Raw genomic sequence first — 21,839 nt, 5'->3', positions numbered from 1 at the left:
ATTAACAGTGCCACCAGCCGGCCTGCTGGAAGAGCGCCAGTTGGAGAGACTCGGGGAAAACAAGGCACTTCTACCCACCATCTCTCACCCCTCCAAATCCTCACGGTGGGGCACCTTGCCAAATACAGAGGGGCTGTTCCTGTGAGCAGCTGCAAGATAGGTCTTACCCACAGAGGTGCTGTGCAGCACTAGTTTACCTAAGCTTCAGCTGGGTCAAAGGAGACAAGGAATCACCTGGGGTTTTCTGGTACAGCTAAGGGAGAAGGACAGAGTATCCAACTCAGGAAGACTTCTTCTAGCGTGGAGCACACCAGTAGTCAGCATGATGAGCCACGGAAGGCCTGAAATTATTAAGTAACCAGATGGTGCCACAGAGGCACTGCAAATGCAGCCAGTGAGATGTTTGTTGGCTAATGAGATATTTAAGGACATACTTTCCACTGCATGTGGGGTGGTTTCCTTTTGGAAGCTGAATTTTAAGTTGAATTACGTTTGGCACCTTACAATCTCTCTGGTCAAACAAACACTTATTAGGAGAGCTACTATTACCTGGCTGTACTAAAAACGTCCTAAAAATACTCTAAAGCCAACAGTGCCAACAATGCAAAAAACAGGGAAGTTCCCTTGCAGTAGAGTAAACACCAAACATTAAAAACTCTGCGCTAAAAAGTGAATCAAAGGGTCATGGAACCTTTCATGCAGCTTTTTAGACAGCAGTAAGGAACTGGTTTTGCCTAACAGCTGCAACAAAAAACTGTGTAATGAAAAAAAGAGTTGTGGGAGGAAAGGTATCATTTATAAAGTCAGTCTCAAATTTTGGCAGCCTCACACACCTTTGCCAAGAATACTGGTCAGCATTTTGCTAGACTATAAGCACATGATTATAGAGCTAAATTTTATATTTGAACAAATGCAAGTCAAACGGATTTCTGAAAAACCAGAACAGTATAAACAGTTTATTCTATGTGCTTGTCATACAGTTGAGAAGTTGCTTTCCGCTGAAAGTTATATGTGGACATGTACACAGAATGCCAGGTAACCACTAAAAAGCTGATTGAAAAGAAGTATAGTGATATAAGGTATGGAATTTGAAGGGGGGGGCAGGGAAATACAGCCCAACAATACTGTATTCCAAGCCTTAACAATAACTTAATGTAAGGGATAACAATGGACCATCAGTGGAAGTTTAATTATTCATCTCCAAAACAGATCTGGGATTGAGCCAACGTCCTTCCTGTTTGGACTCTGAAGCAGTCACATTCCTCTCCAGGGCCACTGGCAATATGTGAACGTTGGGGCCAGTAAAGGCAGAGAGATACAGGGGTGAGTAATGGCTGTGTAAGACTCGTTTCTGAAGTGAATGCACACAGACTGCCCGTGTGATGTTCGCTCTTTGAGCATGTTTCTTGGTGAACTAACTGCCCCTTCACGGCTTTGAAACTGTCACTGGAGATGAATATGGCTGTGAAGCAGAGGAAGAGCCTTTACTCCTAGAGAAGTAATATCTAATAAAAAATGTCAAGGAAATGCTGTCAAATGTCAACGAATGCTAGACAATATGTCCACTAACAGATTCAGCAAGGAAGGAGGCAGAATGCTCTGAATACTGTTTTCTTTGTTTCAGGTTTTCTGTTTCACAGAACTGCTGACAGTGTCAGTATACAAGTGAACGTCTTCCTAGAGAAGGGACGAAACAGCCTCCTTGTAAACACGCTTCCTTTCCTGGAAGGTGAAAGCCTTCCTAAGCCTGTCCTAACACACCAACTTTCACAATGTTCAGCCAAGGAAGCAGGTTATCACTTGTTTGGAACATTGTAATGTTTTTTTATATTCTCACTTTTGATGCTTTCTGAGTCACCTCCATTTATCTGAAATTCCAGTCACCTCTCCCACAGATGTGGCATATACAGGTAAGTCGATGCTGTCAACAGAAGACTAGCACCTGGTTCTAACAAATTCTGACAGGCACACTGAATCACACTTGCCTGTCATTATCAGCTAAATGATTAAGTCCTCAGTGTGGAATGAGTACTTGGATGACAGAAAAGTCAGAGAAACCAGGTTTTTAGCTGGACTGTGGCATCTGCGCCTTGCCTTGCTTCCTTGCTTTGCATTCATCAAGATATTTACAGGATCATTTCAGTACTAGATTATGAAAATAATAAGACATACTCCAAAAGGATACATAAGGGTGGGGATACCCCGTGTTGCCAGGTACTTTCGGATGAGCCGCTCAGTACCATACCAGTTGAAACCTTTTGTTGCATACCCGATACGTGGAAGATGCACTGTTGCTGAGAAGGAGAGAATGGAGAGTGCACACTCTTGAGGACAAGATACACATACAGAAAGCAATCTAGGTAAGGACTTCAAGCTACCCATCAAGAACAGAAGAAAGATTTTGGAGCAACATATCTGCTATGGAGATCTCACTCCTACTTTACTTCATTAAAAAACAGTAGAGGAGAGGTGGAAATTGGTCATCATCTTTAGGAGCAATCACACATGTAAGGATTCACTGTTCTACTGCACAGACACTTACCATTCCTTTTCTTGGCTGCCAAATAAATCTTCTTCAGGCCCTTTTCTAAAGCAGACAGCTTAATGCCAGACAAGTTGTTGGACCGATCCCGGTGCTGAGCTACAATCAAGGCCAACTAAAGGGAAAACACACAAAAAATTGAAATGGAGTCCATATACAGCACTAAGAGACACAGTGACAGCTGCTGGAAAACCGCATTACTAACTTATTGCTTTAATAAATGAGGAAAAGAACTCATTTTCTCTAATATTTAACTGCAACTTGGTCATGTTCAGTATTCAGTGCCATTATTATTGGGAAAAAACCATAAGGTTCATGTCACACAATGTCAAAAACATATGGACAGAGCAACAAAAAAAAAGAGCTTCGCATTCTCACCAAGTCTCGTCCTTTTTTCCTTGATTTTTTATCATCAATAGGGAATAACAGGGTTCCTCCTAACTCCAGGTCTGTCCAGAAAACAAGAACGGGACAATAAGAAAAAATCAGTCCTGAAACAAGAGGAAAGCATCTCCCAAGAAATTAGAAAAATCAACAGGTACCCCTTACTGCAAGGTGTGCAGTCCACACCAGCTGCAGTTAGCTCAAAACTGCTAATACATGCTCAAGAAAAGATTAGTGCCTGGAGGGAAGCAAAGGCTCAGCTGAGTACTGCCTGAGGTGGCTTTCATCCTTCTTGAAAGCACTGTGACAGAAGATGCAGTGCTCTGTCTTATACAGTGAAAAACCTGTGAATAATGTACAGGTTTGCGGTTTTTTTCCCTTTTTTATGACTTGCAACTTGGATTGGAATGATTAGTCCACACACAGAGTTCTCACACTCCAAACAAGTCAAGTTGAAGTACCCACTGAATTACTACTTTCAGAGCTAGGGATGCACATATCTAGGAAGAAACATGAGTATCAAGGTGTCCAAGTACCTCACTCCTGCAACATAAGTGTGATTTAAGTTCTTTCAAGTATCTTGGCCTAAGGTCATGTTTTAATCTCTTACCTTTCATCTTTCCTGCCATCTCATATATTTTCCTTGGCTGATCAGAACGAGCTTCCAGAGCAGTAAATAAACCACCCCTTCCCCAGCGGCCAGAGTCATCTAGAATGAAGTGACAAGTTAGACTCCTTTTAGAAGTGAGCCTGAAGACCATCTCTGCAGGAAAGGCACCTGCTCTACACACATGAGACAAATGATTATCAAAACCAGATACAGGAACCACATATGAACTGAAGTCAACCACTATTCAAGGGACCATCCTAAAGGATAAACTTCAGCCCTTGAGAAAAACATACTTGTCACAGTTCTCTGAAAAACTGCAGGAAGAATTCCTTCTTACTGTGCACTGAGAATGCTCAAACAAGCACTAACCATGGCATTGAGCATATAAACCTGACAGCATCCTTACATACATACCTATAGGTGCATAGAGCATATATGTACTATGTCTCCAGCTTGGTGCCTTGGGCTCCCCACAACATGATGTTTGGTATTTGCAGCCTTTCACTTTTACTTGGCATTTCCACTTTAAACATGAGGTTTCATGCAGAGTTTAACATAAGCCAAAGCAGATTAAAATGTTCTGCTATAGCCCTGGTCAGAGAGTAGCTCCAACACTGCTTCAGGAGAAAGTCTGTAATGTGACTTTCTCTCCCTCAGCTTTAGTGTCTTAACAGAGGTCCTGAAGTTAGGAGACCAGCCTAGAGCCTCTGTAGTCAGTGCTGAGAGACAAGCACTGAGAAACTGACCTTAGCCTGTCTCTCTCTGCTGACTGGATAAAGTAGATGATTTTCAGTATCTGAGTTTGAACCCTACAGCTTCCACAGAATAAACAAAAGGCCCTGCTCTCGGGAGGAACTGCTGTCAATTAGCCACAGATATAAAATTTCAAGCCATACAGGCACTTTTCAAGAGGCTCACTCATAAATCCAGAGAGGGGATGCAAAGACCCATGCACACCTTGCTACTACTTGTGTGGGTTATACATGATAGAGTAGAGGCTGTATTGCCTCTGGACCACTTGAGATTACATCAGACTCAAATCCAAATGATTTCAGTGTGCATGGGAATCAGAAACTATTGAGCTAGTAGGGACAATTCACTCCCTTGTCCACCTCACCCAACAGCATTCCTGTTTTTCATAAGTCCCACCTAGGCAATGGACAATGATGGCATCTTCCTCTTCTGCTTGGGGGTGGGTTACATCTCCCATGACGTACTTGATATTGTTCTGGTCTGCATCTTTGTAATCTAAATCCACATCCAGCCCAACCTCATCCTCCTCAAACTCTTCCTCAGAGCCACTGTCTTCTGAAGGAAGGCAGGTAGACGTGTAATGATTTGCCTCCCACCAGGCCATCCTGAAACAAAAACAAGAGAAGAGGATGTTAAATGAAAATCAAAGGTGGGGGGGCACACACCTTGGTTTAATTCATTGCAGTGAAACACAGGAGACCTAGAACTGCATTCCCTCTGCTCTCTCCCCCATTTTAGGCCAGAACAACATTTACCACAGTTCTTATCCGTGATATTAAGAGCCACATGCCAAGGTGATAAGCCAATTGCAGGCATGGAAAAAGTGAGCGTATGACAAAGGGCAAGGAGCTACTTTAGAGTGGTGGAAAGGAAGAACACCTGGGAAACAAGGAGGAGAAAGTTAAGACGTGCAAGAGAGTCACAGATATCAGAACAATACATAGGGGCCAACTGTGACATTTCAGAAAGCTTCTCCCAAAGGGTCATTGTACAGTCAGATATGGGGGTCTTATTCAGGCCACTCTATGACTCAAATTAGATGTAAAGTCAGGAAGGCTATTCAGGGGAAAAGAACCCTTCCTAGGGACTCAAACCATTTTTTCATCTTCATATCCCCATGTTATGCAGTTCAATCATACACATAGAAATATCCTAATATATGAAGTTAACTCTTTCATGAGAGTGGCCTGCAACCATTCTGTCATCTTCTCCTCCCCTCATCCCCATTCCACCTGCAAGAGTGGATACAGAGCACGACCTATTTTCATCAATCAGACACACATTTCTAGACTATAGCGCAACAGACATCAGTTTACAAGTAGTACAAACCATACTTTTTCTTGTGCTCTGCCTCTGCTTTTGCTGCCTTCTTTTCCTCCATGAGCCTTGCTCTCTTTGCTGCTGCTTCTTGGCGCTTTTTCTTCCTTGCCTCCAGCTCCTCTGCACTAAATAAGTGCTTCCTCCTGGCTGACTGTTCCCGAAGGCCTGTGAGAAGGGCCTGGAGAAAGAAAGTAGCATCACAGAAACAAACTGCTCATCTTAAAGCCATGCCTGGTGCCCACCTTAACGTACGTACTTTCCCATTTGTTTTCTTGCCCACAAGTCTTAATCATCAGATCCCAATTGCCACATAACATGTGGTTTTGTGACCTGAGTTATCAGGATTGCTGAATTCTCAAGCCCTCAGATTCCAGAGCCAACTTTACTACCTTGGCATCCAAATCTTTTAACATGCCTCCTGCAAGCTTCAGGTAAAGAGAGGAAACTGTCTTTTTCATTTTCCACAAGCAAATGAAAAAGCATCATGCGCCTTGTCATGTCTTCTGTCTTACATTTGCTTTGTTCCGGAGAGCTCTCCCTTCCTTACTGGTCTCTTCAAACAGTGTTTTCTGAAGATCCAAAAGCTGATCAAATGCTTTTTTGTCTTCTCTGCTGGGTTCTTTTGAATAATCTTTGCCTTCATACACGTACATGTGATCTTTAAAAAATAATTAAAAAGTGTAAAAAGGAACTAAAACCTGCTAACACCTAAAATGTACAGCAAGATAAACAAAATTTGGCTCCTCTATGACATTCTACCTTCAGCAGGAAAAGATCTTCACTCTCAAAATTTTTTGTATGACCAGTGTCAGCATCATGTAGAAATAAGAGAGCTTTTAATTTAAGACATTTATGCTGTCAAAGAACCTTTCTTCCTTTTTTGTCAATTAACTATCTTAAGTTGTGGCTCTATTGCTGTTCTCTTTGGTCATTCCATCTCTGCCTGGAGCAAATCCATTTAGCTCTGCTATCTAGTTACAGGCAACTCTTGTAAAGGGACAGCAAACTTCTGCTTTTGAGCTCCCAAACAAAATAAAAGCACAGAACTCTGGCAGAGTTGCTGCTCATCAGGTGAGTTATTTTCTCAATACCTATTACACAGTGTGGCACCACTGCTCCTCTTTTAAGTTACCACCAGAAAATACCACTCATTGCTAACTCCCAGCAAATAATTACTTGTTGCTGGCAACTGCTGCAGCATGGGCTGTACCTAACCTGCAAGGCCACATTTCTACTTCAGTCACAGATATATACTTAAGTGCTCCTGTGTACCCAGACAGAAATTCTGTCTTTCTCACCGGAACACTAGAAGAGCAAAGTATTCTTAGAATTTATTTTCATATAGTATGGGGCTATGAAAAATGAACCAAATTGTGTGACATTTGGACAAGAAAGCAGAGTTCTGAAGATGGAATAGGTTTGTTCTAGTTGTTTAGACACCATGACTCTGCATTTCTTATCTCATATTTTGAAATTTTTTAAGGTCCTTTCAGCTTGTGATTTTCATGGCCAATAACCTTTAGTTTGGGGATAAATACAAAACACCTGCTACACAGCCTCTCCTTAAGTTACTGTTATATCTCTAAAACTGCATATCTATCTTAATGTTTCTCTGTGGGAAAAGCAGTAGCTGGAATATGAATATTTCCCCTTTTCTCATGAATTTCCATCTGAGGTCTTAAAACATTCATAGGAAGGAATTCAACTCCCTGCCACCAAAACTGGGCAATAATTAATTGTTAACATTATCTTACAAACAGGCAAATAAGGACACAAAAAAGAAGAAAAAAAAAAATAAAGACTCAGAAATAAAGTTTGTGGACAGGCCACAAACAAAATCCAAATCACTTACTTACAATTCTGCTTTTCTTCTTGTCTGAAAAATGCCACTCCTACCTGGGAAGCCTTCTCTACTACCAGCATCCAAATGTTGTAGCTATATAGAGTGTTAACTTACTCTCTGTATTCTCTTCTTCATTCTCTTCTTTACGTGGCAGCACAACGTCCATTACCCAGTTCCCTCCTTTTGTCTCTCCAAGGATGTTTTCCAGCTCCACATCCTGTATAGTACTCCCCTCAGAGGAGAGCAATTTATCCAAGCCGAATTTCAAGATTTCACTCAGCTTTAACAAACAGAAGGGGAAGTTCAGTATTAGTATCTTGTAATTCCATGTCAATCCCAGTGTCTTGAACTTCTCAGGCTTAAATGCAAAGCATGTAGGAGTGGAGAAACCTAAGCTTTAAGTCTACCTGTCAAAATACTAATGCTTTAACATGCCTGGTTCTCCCAAAGCTTGATGGGACAAGCCCCTACAATGTATCTCTCTCAATCATAACTTAATCAGACTTGAATGGTCATTTTTCTTCAGGGCTAAACGACAGAACAGAACTCTACTGACTGCAGTCAAGCAGCTTTCTTCATAGCCAGAAAGACTTGGTTTTGCCCCAACCCTTCTAAAACAAAAGCTTAAATATCACAAAAATCCATGGGGAGAAAAATATCAGCATGGAATTTCCTATGGGCTCTGTTCCATTTCTCCCACAGAAACTATAATTGCTGAGATACATGCTGATGGGGCAGGGAGGGGAGGTGGAGGGGGAAAGGATACACTAAATGCAAATCTCTCCCAGGTTTAGCTGCTCACAGGGGATATATTCCCTTAAATGTCACTTTGCCTGAGGTTTTCGACCCAAGTTCTCAGCACAAACCTCAGCTTTCAGGTCAGAATTATAAATCATGCCCTGACTCATGAGGCCAAGAGGCCAACAGAAGGTTGACTGAATTTCAGACTAACAACCAAAAGCTGACTAGGTACTTGTTATCAGCTCTGTTTGCCAGAGAAAAGCACTAGAGACAGATCAGTTCTAGAAACAATGAATCAGCTTCCACTTCAGACTTAGTATAATTAAAAACAAATAAATCAAGGAAACATTCTGTCTTCCCCTCTTCTCCAAGAAAAGACATCCTTTTCCAACAACGGATGTGCCTCAAAAATTGCAAAAACTGTCTTCAAACATCAGATCTTGTCTGGACCCAGGATGTCATTTTGGTTCTTACATACAAAAGCTGTCATGTCAATGCCCAGCTGTTTGGATAGGGTCATGTCAGATGTAAATACGGAAACATGCTGGGACATTCCTAAGGTCGCTACTGGAGTCTAAATAACGGTATGGCTCTAGTTTACCTGTAATTCTGCTGCTCCTTGAGGCTTGGGTGCTCCCAGAGCAAACTGACCCCCTTCTACAACAGCATTTGTCAGACGGAGTTTAGAAGCAGCTCTTCGGTAGATTAGTTCTTCAATTGTATCTCGCCCAATCAAGCGGATGATTTTCACAGGCCTGGAAAAGTTTATGAAAATTCTTATTGTTTACTTTTTTTGGAGGTGCACTAAGCTATTTCCTTGCATGGAGCACTATTTCATCACCCACTCCCTTGGTAGGTTAAAAAAAGTAAGAACAAAATTAACAAAAATAATCAGCAGAAATATAATGCTGATACAATTGTTTCTTGACATGGGAGAAATGCTCACTGCAAAAGTGCAGGCAAACCTCCAGCCTCCATTTCCTACTCCAAATTTACAAAGCTCCCACCCTAGACACATGACGAGAACGAGACTGCATGAGGCTGCAACTGAGAAATGAAGATATACAATCCTCTCTGCTCTCCTTTGATCTTCAGTCTATTGTATGTTAACCTTCCATTGAAAAGGGATAGGGAAAGTAATACTGAGAGACCAAGAGAGTCAGCAACCAAACTAGAAGTAGTGACGTTTCTCACTTGTGCTGCCCAATTCGGTGAGCTCTCGCTATTGCTTGCAAGTCATTTTGCGGGTTAAAATCACTATCAGTAAAAATAACTGTATCTGCTGCTGTCAGATTCATGCCAACTCCACCTACAAACAGAAGAAGATGGTCACAAAATATGTTAGCAAAATTAAGGAGAATTTATGCTATGCAAAGTTCTGTCAGATCTGATCAACTGTATCTAATTCAATCCATCTCTCAACCCCAAATCTAAGTCTCATAAGGATCTAAAAGGATGGGTAAGCCTTCCATTTCCAGCTTCCAGTTTTCTGCAACAGCCCAAAACCACGCTGTACTGTGCAATATAATCAAATGTAATCAAAAAAGATAGAGTGCAAGTGAATCAATGCGAAGGGTCAAGACCGTCAAGACTGAAGAACACAGACATATTCTTCCACTGGCAGGCAGATTATCCCAGCAAGGACGGGCTTCCCTGAGGCCACAAGGGACTGCCCAAGTTGTGACTTGGCTGCATCTCAGAAGCAGCTGTTAAATACACCACTGAAACACTGGCAAACACCAGGTCCAAATATACAATAACCAGAGCCTAAGTATTTATATGACTCAGAGGTTTTGAGGTTAGAGCTTGGGCTTTCATGGAATGAAAAGAAAAAAAACCCACAGTGAATTCTACATTTTTAAATACCTACTATTGTGGCCACATATTGTAGTTAAAGAGGGGACAGCCTGCTGCCTTATATTTTTCCCAGCTCATGGTAAGACACCTTCACTGTAATCAGAACATCCCTGCAAGTGAACACAGTCATGCACCAGATAACTTCTGTCCATAATGTAACAGCAATGTGTAACTGTTAGCACACCTATTCCCAGCTGAATACAAGATGCTTTGGCCAGACATGGCAATGTGCAGTAGTAAGTCTGGCTGACACGGGCAGGGAGAGTTCAGGCACTGTGGTGAGAGACACACATACTCCCAACATCTAGCATTAGGTGCTTCTCTTCGGTCTCCCGATGTATACTCTCAATGCACTGTGGTAATATTGGAGCCAGGCTCATCCACAAAAGTCTAAGCAGAAGCCCAAAGGAAGACTTAGTTCCAGTTGGATGTTTGAGATCAAGCAGTGTGGATGCCTTCTCTGGAGACAAGCAGAAGCCTGGCTCTGCGCTTGCTTGAGCAGAGAGACAGTGAACTTTGAAACGGTGTAGAAGACCCTGATCTGCCCAAGGACCAAAGAGGGGAGGAAGCAGTCCCACAGAGTTCTTTGCAATCTCAGGATAGCAAAAGGCTCTTGTTTGAGTCTGTCTGCCAGCTAGACAGCATGTCCATGTTCAGCAAACTCGAGAAGCAATTCCACCAGCTTACTTAAAGGAAGTCTGTTCCTGCCTAAGTTCTGGCGCTTGCAGAAATAAAATGCTAGTGAGATTCCTTAAGCTCAAACTGGCACAGAGACAGTCATTATGGGACTTGGAATAACATAAACTCAAGAGGCTGCAATATGAAAAGTTTCTTGGCATCAGCTGCCAAAAAGAAAGCACAGAAACCAGATGTCCTAGATGAGAGACCCAAGTTCAGGATATGTCCTGTCTCCCTCAAAAATCCCCCACATGAACAGACTCTGTAGGATTCAGAACTCCCTGAAATCTTGCCAGAGAGAGAAAAGGTAGAGTGCAGAAGCAAGATGGTTTGTTTGTCTCTCCTTACTTACCTGCTCTGGTGCTCAACAGGAAGATAAAGATGGGCTGTTGACCAAAGTTCTTAATGGCAAGGTGTCTCTCTTCACCCCTAACAGAGCCGTCCAGCCGCTCGTAGCTGTAGCCTTTTCAAACAAGCAACATGGATATTTCTGAAATTCCATCTATGCTCTTACTCTCTTACCTCATTCTCTATTGTCTCACTGCTGTTCTGAATCGTTTCACGCCAAGTCCTCCTGCCTTGGTTCTCATTTTATTGCCTTCAACTGCATTTTTTTCCAGTTAAACCTGGTATAAATTGAAGTAGCGACCCTGACTTCCAGATTGACTGGTAATTTAGCTGAGTCTGAAGCAGAGACTCTCAGCATTTAATTTACTGCTTGGAAACACAACAGGAAAATTCAGAGCCCAAGTAAAAGAACATTAGCAAACAGTCCCATTTCATACTATGCTGTGTTGGCTGTTGGCCCCACAAAACAGGCCAACAACCATCAGATCCTTCTTATCCAAACTCCCACGACCTTCAATGTGTGCTTTCCTGTTAGCAAGCAGTATGGGATATGGCACTACATTTGGCTTTATCCTACATTATTAGTCATCCAAAACCATAAACACCAAACAAAAGCCTCTTTCATGCGAAATCCTAAGTAGGCATGAAGCCATGTGGATTGAAACAAAAGAAAATGTCCCAAGAACACATTGCTAATCTTGCCAAAAATGGTCTGATCCAACCTGCCCTCACAGACATGTTGGGGCCCCACTGTCAACAACTGTTTTAATCAAAAACTAATTTCCTGGTACAAATGTAGCTCAATTTGTGTTTTATGCTGGACAAACTGAATCTAGAGCAAGCCTACTGCCTTTACTGCAATTACTTCAGGACTCAGGTACACAATTGAACACAGGTACATAATGAAACATCGCTACCCTGCCATTTGTTAGCTCCATTTTACTGAGGAACAAAAGCTGAAACTACTTTGAAGAACAGCGTTTAACTATCAGCTCATTTCAAGCAGCAACACAGCAAAGACCTGAATTCAAGATCCTTCGACTCACAGAGCTACTCACAGAGCAAGAATATGGTTTCTAACTACTGAGAAGCAATAAATCCTCATCACATTTCTTTCTCCATCCTGGGCATATCGATCAAAATCAGAGGAACAATATATGACAGAGATCATTAAGATAAGCCCTCTCCTATCAAAGTGTGCAGAACATACCTCTATAGTCCATGTAGTCTTGGAGGATATCAAGCAGTTGAGTCATCTGAGAAAAGAGCAAGACACGGTGGCCACTGGAAGAAGAACATGAGACACTCAACATACTATGACAGTATTTCACAGTGTGGTAGAGGGGTTACAAGAGCTTAACCAGTCACTGTTAGTCACTGTTACACAGCAAGGCCTCACCACCTCTGCACACTCAGCCTCCCAGAATCATGGCCCACTCCCTCACCACATTTTCAGCCCCACATCCAAGTGCAATCAGTGAGCTCCATCTGCCATCATCAGTTGCCCTGTCTAGAGCATTGAATCACAGACAAGTAACAAGGCCCTGGCACAGCTCTGCTTCTGGCTGGATACATCCTGATGAAGATCCAAAGGAGTCTGAGTAAAAGGATCCTCGGCTTCAACTTAGCATGACAAGGTCTTCCTCACCACATGACTGCTCTCAAATCACACACTACAATGAATCTGAAATGCTGGGAAAATGCGATATCAGCATCTCTGTGACAGTAAAGCATTTTCTCCTCCAGTAAATGACCCTCAAAGATTAAACTACGTACAAATGTTTGTGAGAAATCAACTCTTCTCCCTCCCAGACCTACACTTCTTCACTGTAGAGCAGAACATGGGCATTTTCAAGTCCAGAACCTGCACAGGGCTGGTACTGTGGCAAAGACATTCAAGGCTGAGGCACCCACTCACAAGGTGATATACAGCAGAAGGACAAAGACCTTCACAACCACAACAGAACTTGCCCAGGTCTGTTGGAGCTCTGTCCCTTGGAAGTAGTCAAAGGGAAATCACAGCCCAGTTAAGAGAGAAGATAGAATTTATATCATGCAGGAGGCATTGCTTCACAGACTGCACAAGAATGCAAATCACAGTTTGATTTGCTGCCCATCTAAGAGGTGGAGGAAAACACACAAAGTCTTTGGGTTCCGTGTTCTGAACTCACCAGAGTGCAACACAAGGACTTCTGAATGTCAATCCCAAAGCTGAAGTTTCAGCTTATTCTTGTGTTTTTCTTTTTCACATTTGCTATGGATTCTGCCTTCTGGTATAACACAAGCATGCCAGCACAAAGGAACTCAACCGATGCATTGGAAAGCACTCTCGGGAAACCCACAGTCAAACCAGAAATGCTGAATACTCAGTCACATCATTATTATCCCAGGTTCTCAAATATGGTAAATATGAGAACATGTGAGAGAGTTAGTGAAGTGTTTTGAGAAATGTTTAAAAGGAAGCTACACAAATCATCGAGGTTCCTCTATATTCTCCAATGCAGCTCCTGATGCTGAAATTGCTTCTTTCAGGTAATCAGTAACATGCAATGAATAGAGCAGTGCTAGTGTTTTGATGAATATCTGCTCCATCTATGGCTAAATAAGGTAGTTTGCCTTCCCAGTTTATCTCTTTTCCCTATGTCAACCCCACCCTGACATGACATACCCAGCATACAAAAATGAAAGGAGTTTATCCAACAAACACATCTTGCCACTGGCTTCAACAATATGCTCTCCAATCTCAAAGGGTTCTGGTTCAACACCTGGAACAGAAAGGAGTTTCAAAAGCAGACCTAATACCATGCAAATAACAACTCTGTGGTCAACCTCAGTGTGTCTGCAGTGCCACTATTGCCAAACAGAGCCCCATGATGCTTGATTGAGAAGTGATGATCCTTCTCTGTCCATAAACAACACCTTCAGTAGTTCACAAAGCATTGTGATTTCTTTGTTTAGGTGAGAAAAGACACACAAGTGGAGAGCTGCAGTTAGAAACTCAGACTTCACAGAGTGTCCTACTTTATTCCTCATTATTGATGAACTGTCATGTGTTGGAAGTGGTTGCAAAATCACAGCTGCTACTGATTCAAGTACAAGATTGTTTATGACTTGCTTCTTCTAAGCATTACACTGCCAAGCAGTAATAGAAAACCACCATGTAAATCAAAGTTATTTTTTTCTGTTTCAAGAGGGAGAACAGTGCCTTCTTACCATTGAAAAGGTACGGGTGGGCAACACACTTCCGAAGCTGAACTAAGACATTCTGAAGTGTAACCTTTCTTCCTGTTTCATTTTCAAATGCATCTGGAAAAAAAAGAGCATAGAAAAGGGAATGGAGCAGGGAAGCCTGTGCTCCATTAATGGGTTTGACTGGGAATGTCTGGGTCCTGAGCACTGCTCTGAAGTGCTTCAGCACTGGAGTATCTCTCTCTGCATATCATATCTGCATCTGAATTTCCCATCTCAAGACTAATACATCTGTTTTCATGGACCAAATAAAATTTCCTTCACATTTTTTGGAGAAGCCTCTAGAAGTAAGATCCTGACGAAAACTACCATATCATGTCAGATTCACTGAAGTGCTGGACTCTCTGTTTAAGGTCAGTGTAATTTCTCTAAGAGTGAATCATCAAAAATAGTGAAAAAAATCTGGTGCAGTTCATTTGAATTTAAAAAAAAAAAGTGAAACACCACAGTCAAGATCTGGGCAGCCAGGAAGTTAAGAAGAATTGCATTTTTCTGAGAAGAAGAAAATACATGTATATATGTTGACTACAGAAGATGAAGGTTCAGATTTCCTGTTGGTGCTCATGTAAAGTGCTAGGCCTAGAAGAACACAGGATCTCCAACTCCCCAGTTTTACTTCCCCTATGACACAGAAGCAGTGGCAAGCCATATGATGGGGTAGTAGCTGCATTGTCTACATAGCCCTGTGGTTTCCCAAAAAACTCATAACTGCACCCAGTAGGTTGAAATTTGCTTTATGGCATCTGTGCTACTATTGGAAAATTCATAGAGATCCACAGATCCAAAATTTCTCGTACTACCCTTTTGCTTGAATACAAAAACGTGCAATAGGAGCAGCTTACCTCATGGTAAGTATTTTTAATTACAGACTTGCCCAAAGCAGATCCTCAAGCTGACCCTTCCTAGCTCTGCAATATCTGAGCAATAGATCCATATGTCTCTTATTTTATCACAAGCTAAAACCACAAATCAAGCAGCCCCAAACAATAAATTTGGCATATTTATGCTGTACATATTCTGCAGGCCAGAGTTACTTCTTCTCTGCAACAGAGCATGCATTTACAAAAGGCATTACTTTTGGTTTTAAAAATAATTGACAGAATTCAAAATCCTCAGTTACCTAGATCTTTCGTCAAAATGGCCTTGTAGTACTTCTTCTGCAGAGCTGACATTCCGTGGTACAGAACCACTTCCACCTTCTTTGGCAGTTCTGCAGCCACCTCAGATTTGACTCTCCGAAGCAAAAATGGCTGCAGAAGACTGTGCAATTCCTTGGCTATGCAGAGGTAGGGAAGAGAAAGGAAAAAAAACAAAAGAGGAGATTACTGTGTTAAAGGTAAAGAGTTTATACAGTACCTTCACAACTACACTTCCAAAAAAAATGATTAAGGAATCTCACAACTATTAGTGAAATTTTTCAAGCCACATTTTACAAATAGCTGCATACCTGAAACACTTAGGAGCCACATTAAGGTAGCTCTTGCTTTAAAGGTAATTATTAGTTTTTGTGTCTTTGTCTTAAAGCTAGTCAGCATTAAAAGAAGGCAAATAAAGAAGACACAACACCCTTGTTTTCTAGTCAAGAGAATGGCTTCAATTGGTTCTGATTGAAGTACAATGTTGCTTATTACTGACCCGGCTCACTCTCCTTTTCAATTGCTTGGTAATACTCAACAAACTCTTTCACTTGTTCCTTAGGAAAGATGTCAGGCTCAATAAGGCTGAGTAAGGAATACAGCTCCTGGAGGCTGTTCTGGACTGGAGTGCCTGTGAGTAGCAGGCTGAAGCCTACTGAGAACTGAAAGAACCAGCAATAAAACAAAATAATTAGGAGAAAATATCTGTAATGACAAATCAGTTAATACACAACTCACCCACACCACTCTTAAGCTTAACCTAAAGACAAGAGGCAGCAGAGAACTGCTGGCAGAACACTGAAAAGGTCTGCCAAAATCATCCAAACATAAGGTATGGTGTGACTGTCAAACAGCTCCAAACTGACTAGGATGGCACCAGTGCAAGGAAGTCAGTGAAAGCAAAATAAGAACAAAGCGCAAAACCAGTTCCATTAAAATTCTCCGATCCATGCACTCTACAGTCTAATATTCAGTGCTTGGTAATGAGAGATAACTGGGAAATGCTCTTGGGATAGGAAAATGAAATGAAACTGCCTAAGTTCCATTTCTATTTGCTGGCTAACTTTGACAAACACAGCAACATTATCTGGTCCATGTTGCTTACAGTAATCCCTGTAAAGAGACTTGGAGAACATGGTTATCTTTGGAAAAACAGAAATTTATGTCAAGCTTGGTAATAGAAAATATGTTAGGAGGAGAGCTAAGGTGACTCATGTCTATTTTTGGGACTATAATCAAAGTTCTTGAATTACAGACATTATGGACAATATGTTCAGAAGGTATAAAACTTTCAGTTATTTAATAAAAACACCTATTTTCCAAGGTATATTGTAGTACATTGTGGCTGATGGCAGTGCAAACCTAATTCCCATGTTTCACTGCCATGACAAGAAATGCAGCCTTCACTCAGGCATTCGTTGTACTCTGGCAGGGTGCTTTGGGAGCTGGAGCAATTCTCCTACTTTCAATAAACAAGGGACAGTGGAAGTCAGTAGTTTCTAACATACTAGGCAAGGGTTCCTTCACCCTCCCAGAGCTGGAGATAGCCTCTTGATGCTTTATATTGTCTTAGGTCAGCCAGACTTCTACTACTTCAGCAACACAGCTGTGGTTAAGTTGTTTTACATTTTTAAGTCTTTCAAATGAATCAGAATGAGAGAGAAGCTCTGAATACTGCCCACCTCCATGCAAAGCCAACAAGATAGGCCTTTATCTCTCTGCTACTAAATATGGGAATCTGTTCACCAACTCTGACAGAAACTAGTTGTGGGCCAGAGCTTAATAAATACTCAGAGAAACAAACAGAGAATCTGTATGCTATACTGAAGGGAAAAAGTCTTAATACACTAGAAGATAGATGACTTACTTTACCTCAGAAAGTGTCTTGTAAAGCAGAGAGCTCTGATTTTTCAGTCTGTGAGCTTCATCTACAACCAAGGCAGCCCAGTTAAAGCTGAACAAACACAATACAGCAACTTCAGTTAGGGGCTGACAGTTCATTCTTGTAAGTACAGAAAGACTGAAATAAGTGGTGCCTCTGCTTGGCTGAACTTGAGGTGGTCCCACCCCATGAACAACAAGCAAACATCACAAGTGGGGTGGGAGAAATTCAGAGGTACTTCTTTTGAAGAGCCAAAACAGCTTCTTAACTATAGCCCGGATGAGTTTTTCTGAAATCAAAACTAAACACATTCACTTAAATTTGTTGCTTCTCACTCCACCCCCATTCCTACAGGAAAATGACATAAGCATAAATTAGTCAAAAATTCAAGGAAGCCTATGATTTGGAAAAAGAAACATGAAACTAGGCCCTAGCACTTGTGCAAAAACCCAACAACTATCGTGAGGCAGTGATGGAAGAGTGATTACAAGTCTTTTGCAAATCACCCAAGGGTGACAACTTATTCTAGGTTCACACAGCTCTCTATGCAGTGCCTCCTCAAGCAGGCTGCAGAATCACTGGTGATCTAGCAGATCCACTAGGCTTAATACAAACTCCACATCTTTTCAGGCCTCAGTGTTTGTGCCTCCTTATCACTAGGGTTTCAACTCCCACATCACAGAGTAATTTCCACACAGTCAAGTCTGGCTGATGGGTAGGCAGGGTAGGGAAAGCATGACCCTCCAGCTTTTCTTACCCATACGCTTCTCTTCCCAGTGGAATACAATGTCTGAAATCACAGTGACCTACATTCTCCCCACTGCCTTTCTGTTTGCCTTGATTTCCCTCTTTGCTATGTAAGAGTGATTCTCCACTGCCTTCTGTCAGTCAAAAGCCATTACTCTTATTCTATGGGCTCAGGAGCTGAATTGCAGAAGGGACACTGCCTTGTGAAGCATTGCAGAAGCTCATGTGCAGGGCAGAGTCTAATCTCTCATGTATTACATTAGAGCACAGCTCTTGCTCAACTCATTTGTGCTGCTACACTGCTCATAAGCAGTAGTAGTGGTGAGACATATGATAACTCTGACTCACTTTTACAAAGTGCTCCAAGTGCTCCTGCACAGGACAAGGTACAAATGATTAGCAACTACTTTTTTCAGAAGGAAGACCAGAGGGAAACCCCCCCAAATTTAAGTGATAAGGCTTTGATGTTATGTGTTAGCTTTAGAAGTATGAAATTACACTGGAGATGAGATTTTTGTGATATTAAGCCTAGCTACTTGCTCTCCCTGGGTACTACATACCATGGCTAAACTGCAAAATAAACAGAATCAGATACAGCAATGCAGAATATGATATGAAACTGTAAAGACAATACGGTCATGGCTACCTTTCATTAGGCCTGGCTTCTACCATCCAGCACAACCTGCCACTTCCAGCAGGCCAAGGACAGGTGCTTTGCTGAAAGATAACAGGGTGCCCATTGCAGGCCTGACTAGTCCTGTCAGACCAAAATTGTGTCAGTGGGGGCTACTGGATTTCTGCTGCTACAAAGATACTGAGCTATCCATGATATATAGCTGTCCCCAGCATTTGTCACAGCATTTACCATCATTGCAAGGCATTGCTGCTACTACTAAAATTCCTCCCCATTTCAAGTGCAGACTTCTGCAAAATTCTGCGTGACTGTGACAATACCTCCTACAGGCTGAATTTCAGCTGAATAATCAGTCTTGCTAGAAAGCATAATGCTCCAGAAGCCCTCTACATTTCTGACTGCTGGCAAGAGGCAATAAACTTCAGGATATGGTATTAGCACATGATCACTGTAGTATAATGCAGGTCAGTTTCTGTGAATTTTCAAGGAATACCTTTAAAATCTGAAGCTCTTGAAGATCTCCTTGTTCTAAAGATCAGTCTTCTGGACTGATACTTCAGCTAGTGCTATACGTCATTATGTATTATTATTTTGAGTTAACAGGCTTGAAAACTGTCTTTGGGGGAAGTTCACATACACCTCAGCTGACATTAAAGATTCTTCACTGAAAGTTGGAGAAGGCAAAGCTCTAATCACAAGCAAAGAACATCTTTGGCTCTTGCGAAAAAAGCACAGGATCTCACACATACAAACATACATTTAAGAAATCACTGACAGATATGCAGATTTAAATTTGAAAAAATTAAAACCAGACTCACGATTTTAGAAATGCTGCATCTTTCAGGCAAATCTGCAATGAAAGAAAACGAACCATGATTTATGATTTAAGTAAACACACCAGTTAAGAAACAGAGCATCTTTTTGTCTACTTGCAAACCATGGTGAAATGGAGCAGAGTGGAATGAAGGCACTCACTACTCGAGGAAAATAATGTGACAGCTACATGGCACCTTCAGCATGTCGTGGTTTAACACCGGTCATTAAATAAGCACCACACAACTGCTCACTCACTCTCTACCTGGGGGAGAGGGGAAGAGAACTAGAAGGGCAAAGAAGAAAAAACTCGAGCCCTCCTTTCAAGTGACAAAGGCATCACGTACCTCGTACGTTGTCAAGAGTGCATGGAAGTGAGAGTTCTCCTTCAGGTTCTGCTGCAGTTTGGGTCGCTCTTCCTTGTTGCCTATGTACGTTGTGAAAGAAAGACCTGGAGCCAACCTGTTGTTAACAGAAAGAGAGAGGAAAACCAGTGAGCCCAGCTAAGTATTTCCACGTGTTTTTGACCTGGCCCCAATTATAAAACATAGCTACTGCACAGATGAGAACTCCTATCCAAACACCCCACCATCCTGTGAGATGTGCCTGGATCTCAGCTTTTGAACCTCACTCCTTCATGATTAATTTGCATCTCAGGTTGGCACCTCAGCTGCTGGTTCCGGTTTGGACAAGTCTCAAGTAAAACTGCATTCTCCTAAGTAATGAGTCCAAAGTAGACAATTGAAAACCAGTCTCATGGCCCATCTGCTATTGAGAATTGAAAAAAGATCATGAGAAGCAGGTGAATGAATACAGTTTGCCCAGCTGAGACCAAAGAATTGGCCTAAAACAAGCAATGTCTGCAGCAAACAGGTCCAAGTCAGGGCCTCAAAAATATATTCTCTTAGTCAAAATGCAGATAAACCCAGTTCCATGGAGAAAGAGTTGGGACCATAAAATTCTTCCCCATTTAATCCCCCCACTGTTCTTTACTTGATATTACTTCTGGATAGCCGTTCACTGCTATCTCTGAAGGGATGCACTTTCTCCCAACTATTTCACCCCAAAGTCTATCCAAATCAGGCCAGCTCACTTCAGAATGTAACCTGGGTGACTTCAGATGCTGAGAGACAGCATTGCCCCATGGCCCATACACAGACTTCTGTTCTAATCTTTGACTTCCTGCCCTTTTAAAAGGAATCTTTGGGCTCCAGACATAAAATGTACATATTCCAGGCACAGCAGATATGCCACCAGCACAGTCACTGCACCCCAGTGAAGACAGGCTGCATGCACATATGTAATGTATTTTGCGTGCACACGTGAGCATGCCCCCCAACTTGGGTCTTACCTTTCATCAAACAGAATCCTGGCTGTCTTCAGCAGATTTTGCCTAAGAGAGGCTGAGCATGGAGGGTTACAAATCAATAACAAGCAAGGAGCTAGTGGAGGCATTTGGACTGTAAGTCAGCCAATATTATAGCATGGATGAATTCATGTATACCACAGCATGGTAAAGACTATGCGTTAACTGCATAGTCTGCATTGATTAGTTGGTTTAGTAGCAGCTTCTCTTTTTATTTTTTATCCCTTTGAAAGGATAAAAAGAAAGTGTTGGAGTGAGCACATTTGAAAACAATCTTTGTAACTTGCTGAGCAAGACTATAATGAGCCAGACAACTGTTGAAACTTACCTCTCCAATTCCTCCTTCCAGTTGCTCAGAACAGACAGAGGACAAAGTATCAGAAATCTCTCTTTGTTGGTTAATTTTTTTGTCAAATAAAGAAGTAGTGAAATAGTCTAAAAGGCAAGAAAAATATTTTTTTTATAACAAGGGAAGAGTGCAACCCGATAGCTTGAATCTATATAAGCTGTCTCCTTGTTGAGCTTTGCAGCTAGTTCCCACAGGTTCTGTAGCACAAAGCAAAGTTAACAGAATACCAAGTGGGATCCACAATCAATGACAAAAAGGCTTACATCAGGCCTCAGTACATGACCTCGATATATGAAGCCCCTTTCCAAAACCCACAGTCACAAAACAGATCTGCCATGCATCACTTTCTAAAACTACTGGTTTGTTATTTAAGACCCACTGAACAAAACCAGCTGAACCAAAGCACAAACAATCATTTTCCAACAAAAACCCATTGAAAAACTTATTAAAAAAAAAAATCCAAAAAACTCAGAAAAAAATTACACCTATAAATTTTAATTCATGTGTTGATGAACTCAAATATCATCTTGGTACAGGTGCATCAAAAGGACACAATTTTCCCTGTAGTGGATGTGCACTGTGCCTTC

The 21,839-nt window shown here is 41.7% G+C and overlaps 1 protein-coding gene across 5 annotated transcripts in view; it reads right to left on the bottom strand.

Annotated features, from left to right (window-relative positions):
• Positions 1–926: 926 nt before the first annotated feature.
• CHD1L (chromodomain helicase DNA binding protein 1 like) overlaps positions 927–21,839 on the bottom strand; it is a 23,465-nt gene continuing 2,552 nt past the window's right edge. For 3 of the 5 annotated variants that reach the window (XM_064644419.1, XM_064644415.1, XM_064644417.1), the window contains exons 3-23: positions 21,232–21,338; positions 19,885–19,999; positions 19,543–19,574; positions 17,334–17,415; positions 15,961–16,123; positions 15,446–15,601; positions 14,290–14,382; positions 13,745–13,841; positions 12,287–12,360; positions 11,081–11,191; positions 9,388–9,502; positions 8,795–8,948; positions 7,567–7,732; positions 6,122–6,267; positions 5,624–5,787; positions 4,686–4,894; positions 3,537–3,635; positions 2,921–2,991; positions 2,543–2,657; positions 2,186–2,294; positions 927–1,505 (exon numbers count right to left, since the gene is read on the bottom strand). In XM_064644419.1, coding sequence (XP_064500489.1) covers positions 1,427–1,505; positions 2,186–2,294; positions 2,543–2,657; positions 2,921–2,991; positions 3,537–3,635; positions 4,686–4,894; positions 5,624–5,787; positions 6,122–6,267; positions 7,567–7,732; positions 8,795–8,948; positions 9,388–9,502; positions 11,081–11,191; positions 12,287–12,360; positions 13,745–13,841; positions 14,290–14,382; positions 15,446–15,601; positions 15,961–16,123; positions 17,334–17,415; positions 19,543–19,574; positions 19,885–19,999; positions 21,232–21,338 — 2,457 coding nt within the window. In that variant the 3' untranslated portion in view covers positions 927–1,426. Of the gene's footprint in view, positions 1,506–2,185; positions 2,295–2,542; positions 2,658–2,920; positions 2,992–3,536; positions 3,636–4,685; positions 4,895–5,623; positions 5,788–6,121; positions 6,268–7,566; positions 7,733–8,794; positions 8,949–9,387; positions 9,503–11,080; positions 11,192–12,286; positions 12,361–13,744; positions 13,842–14,289; positions 14,383–15,445; positions 15,602–15,960; positions 16,124–17,333; positions 17,416–19,542; positions 19,575–19,884; positions 20,000–20,888; positions 21,128–21,231; positions 21,339–21,839 lie in introns of those variants that run through there. The other 2 variants (XM_064644420.1, XM_064644418.1) reach the window with 2 other exon arrangements.

Source organism: Pseudopipra pipra, chromosome 2 (genome assembly GCF_036250125.1).
Source record: "Pseudopipra pipra isolate bDixPip1 chromosome 2, bDixPip1.hap1, whole genome shotgun sequence".
Taxonomy (NCBI): Eukaryota; Metazoa; Chordata; class Aves; order Passeriformes; family Pipridae; genus Pseudopipra; species Pseudopipra pipra.
This window is presented reverse-complemented; position numbering and strand designations above follow the sequence as displayed.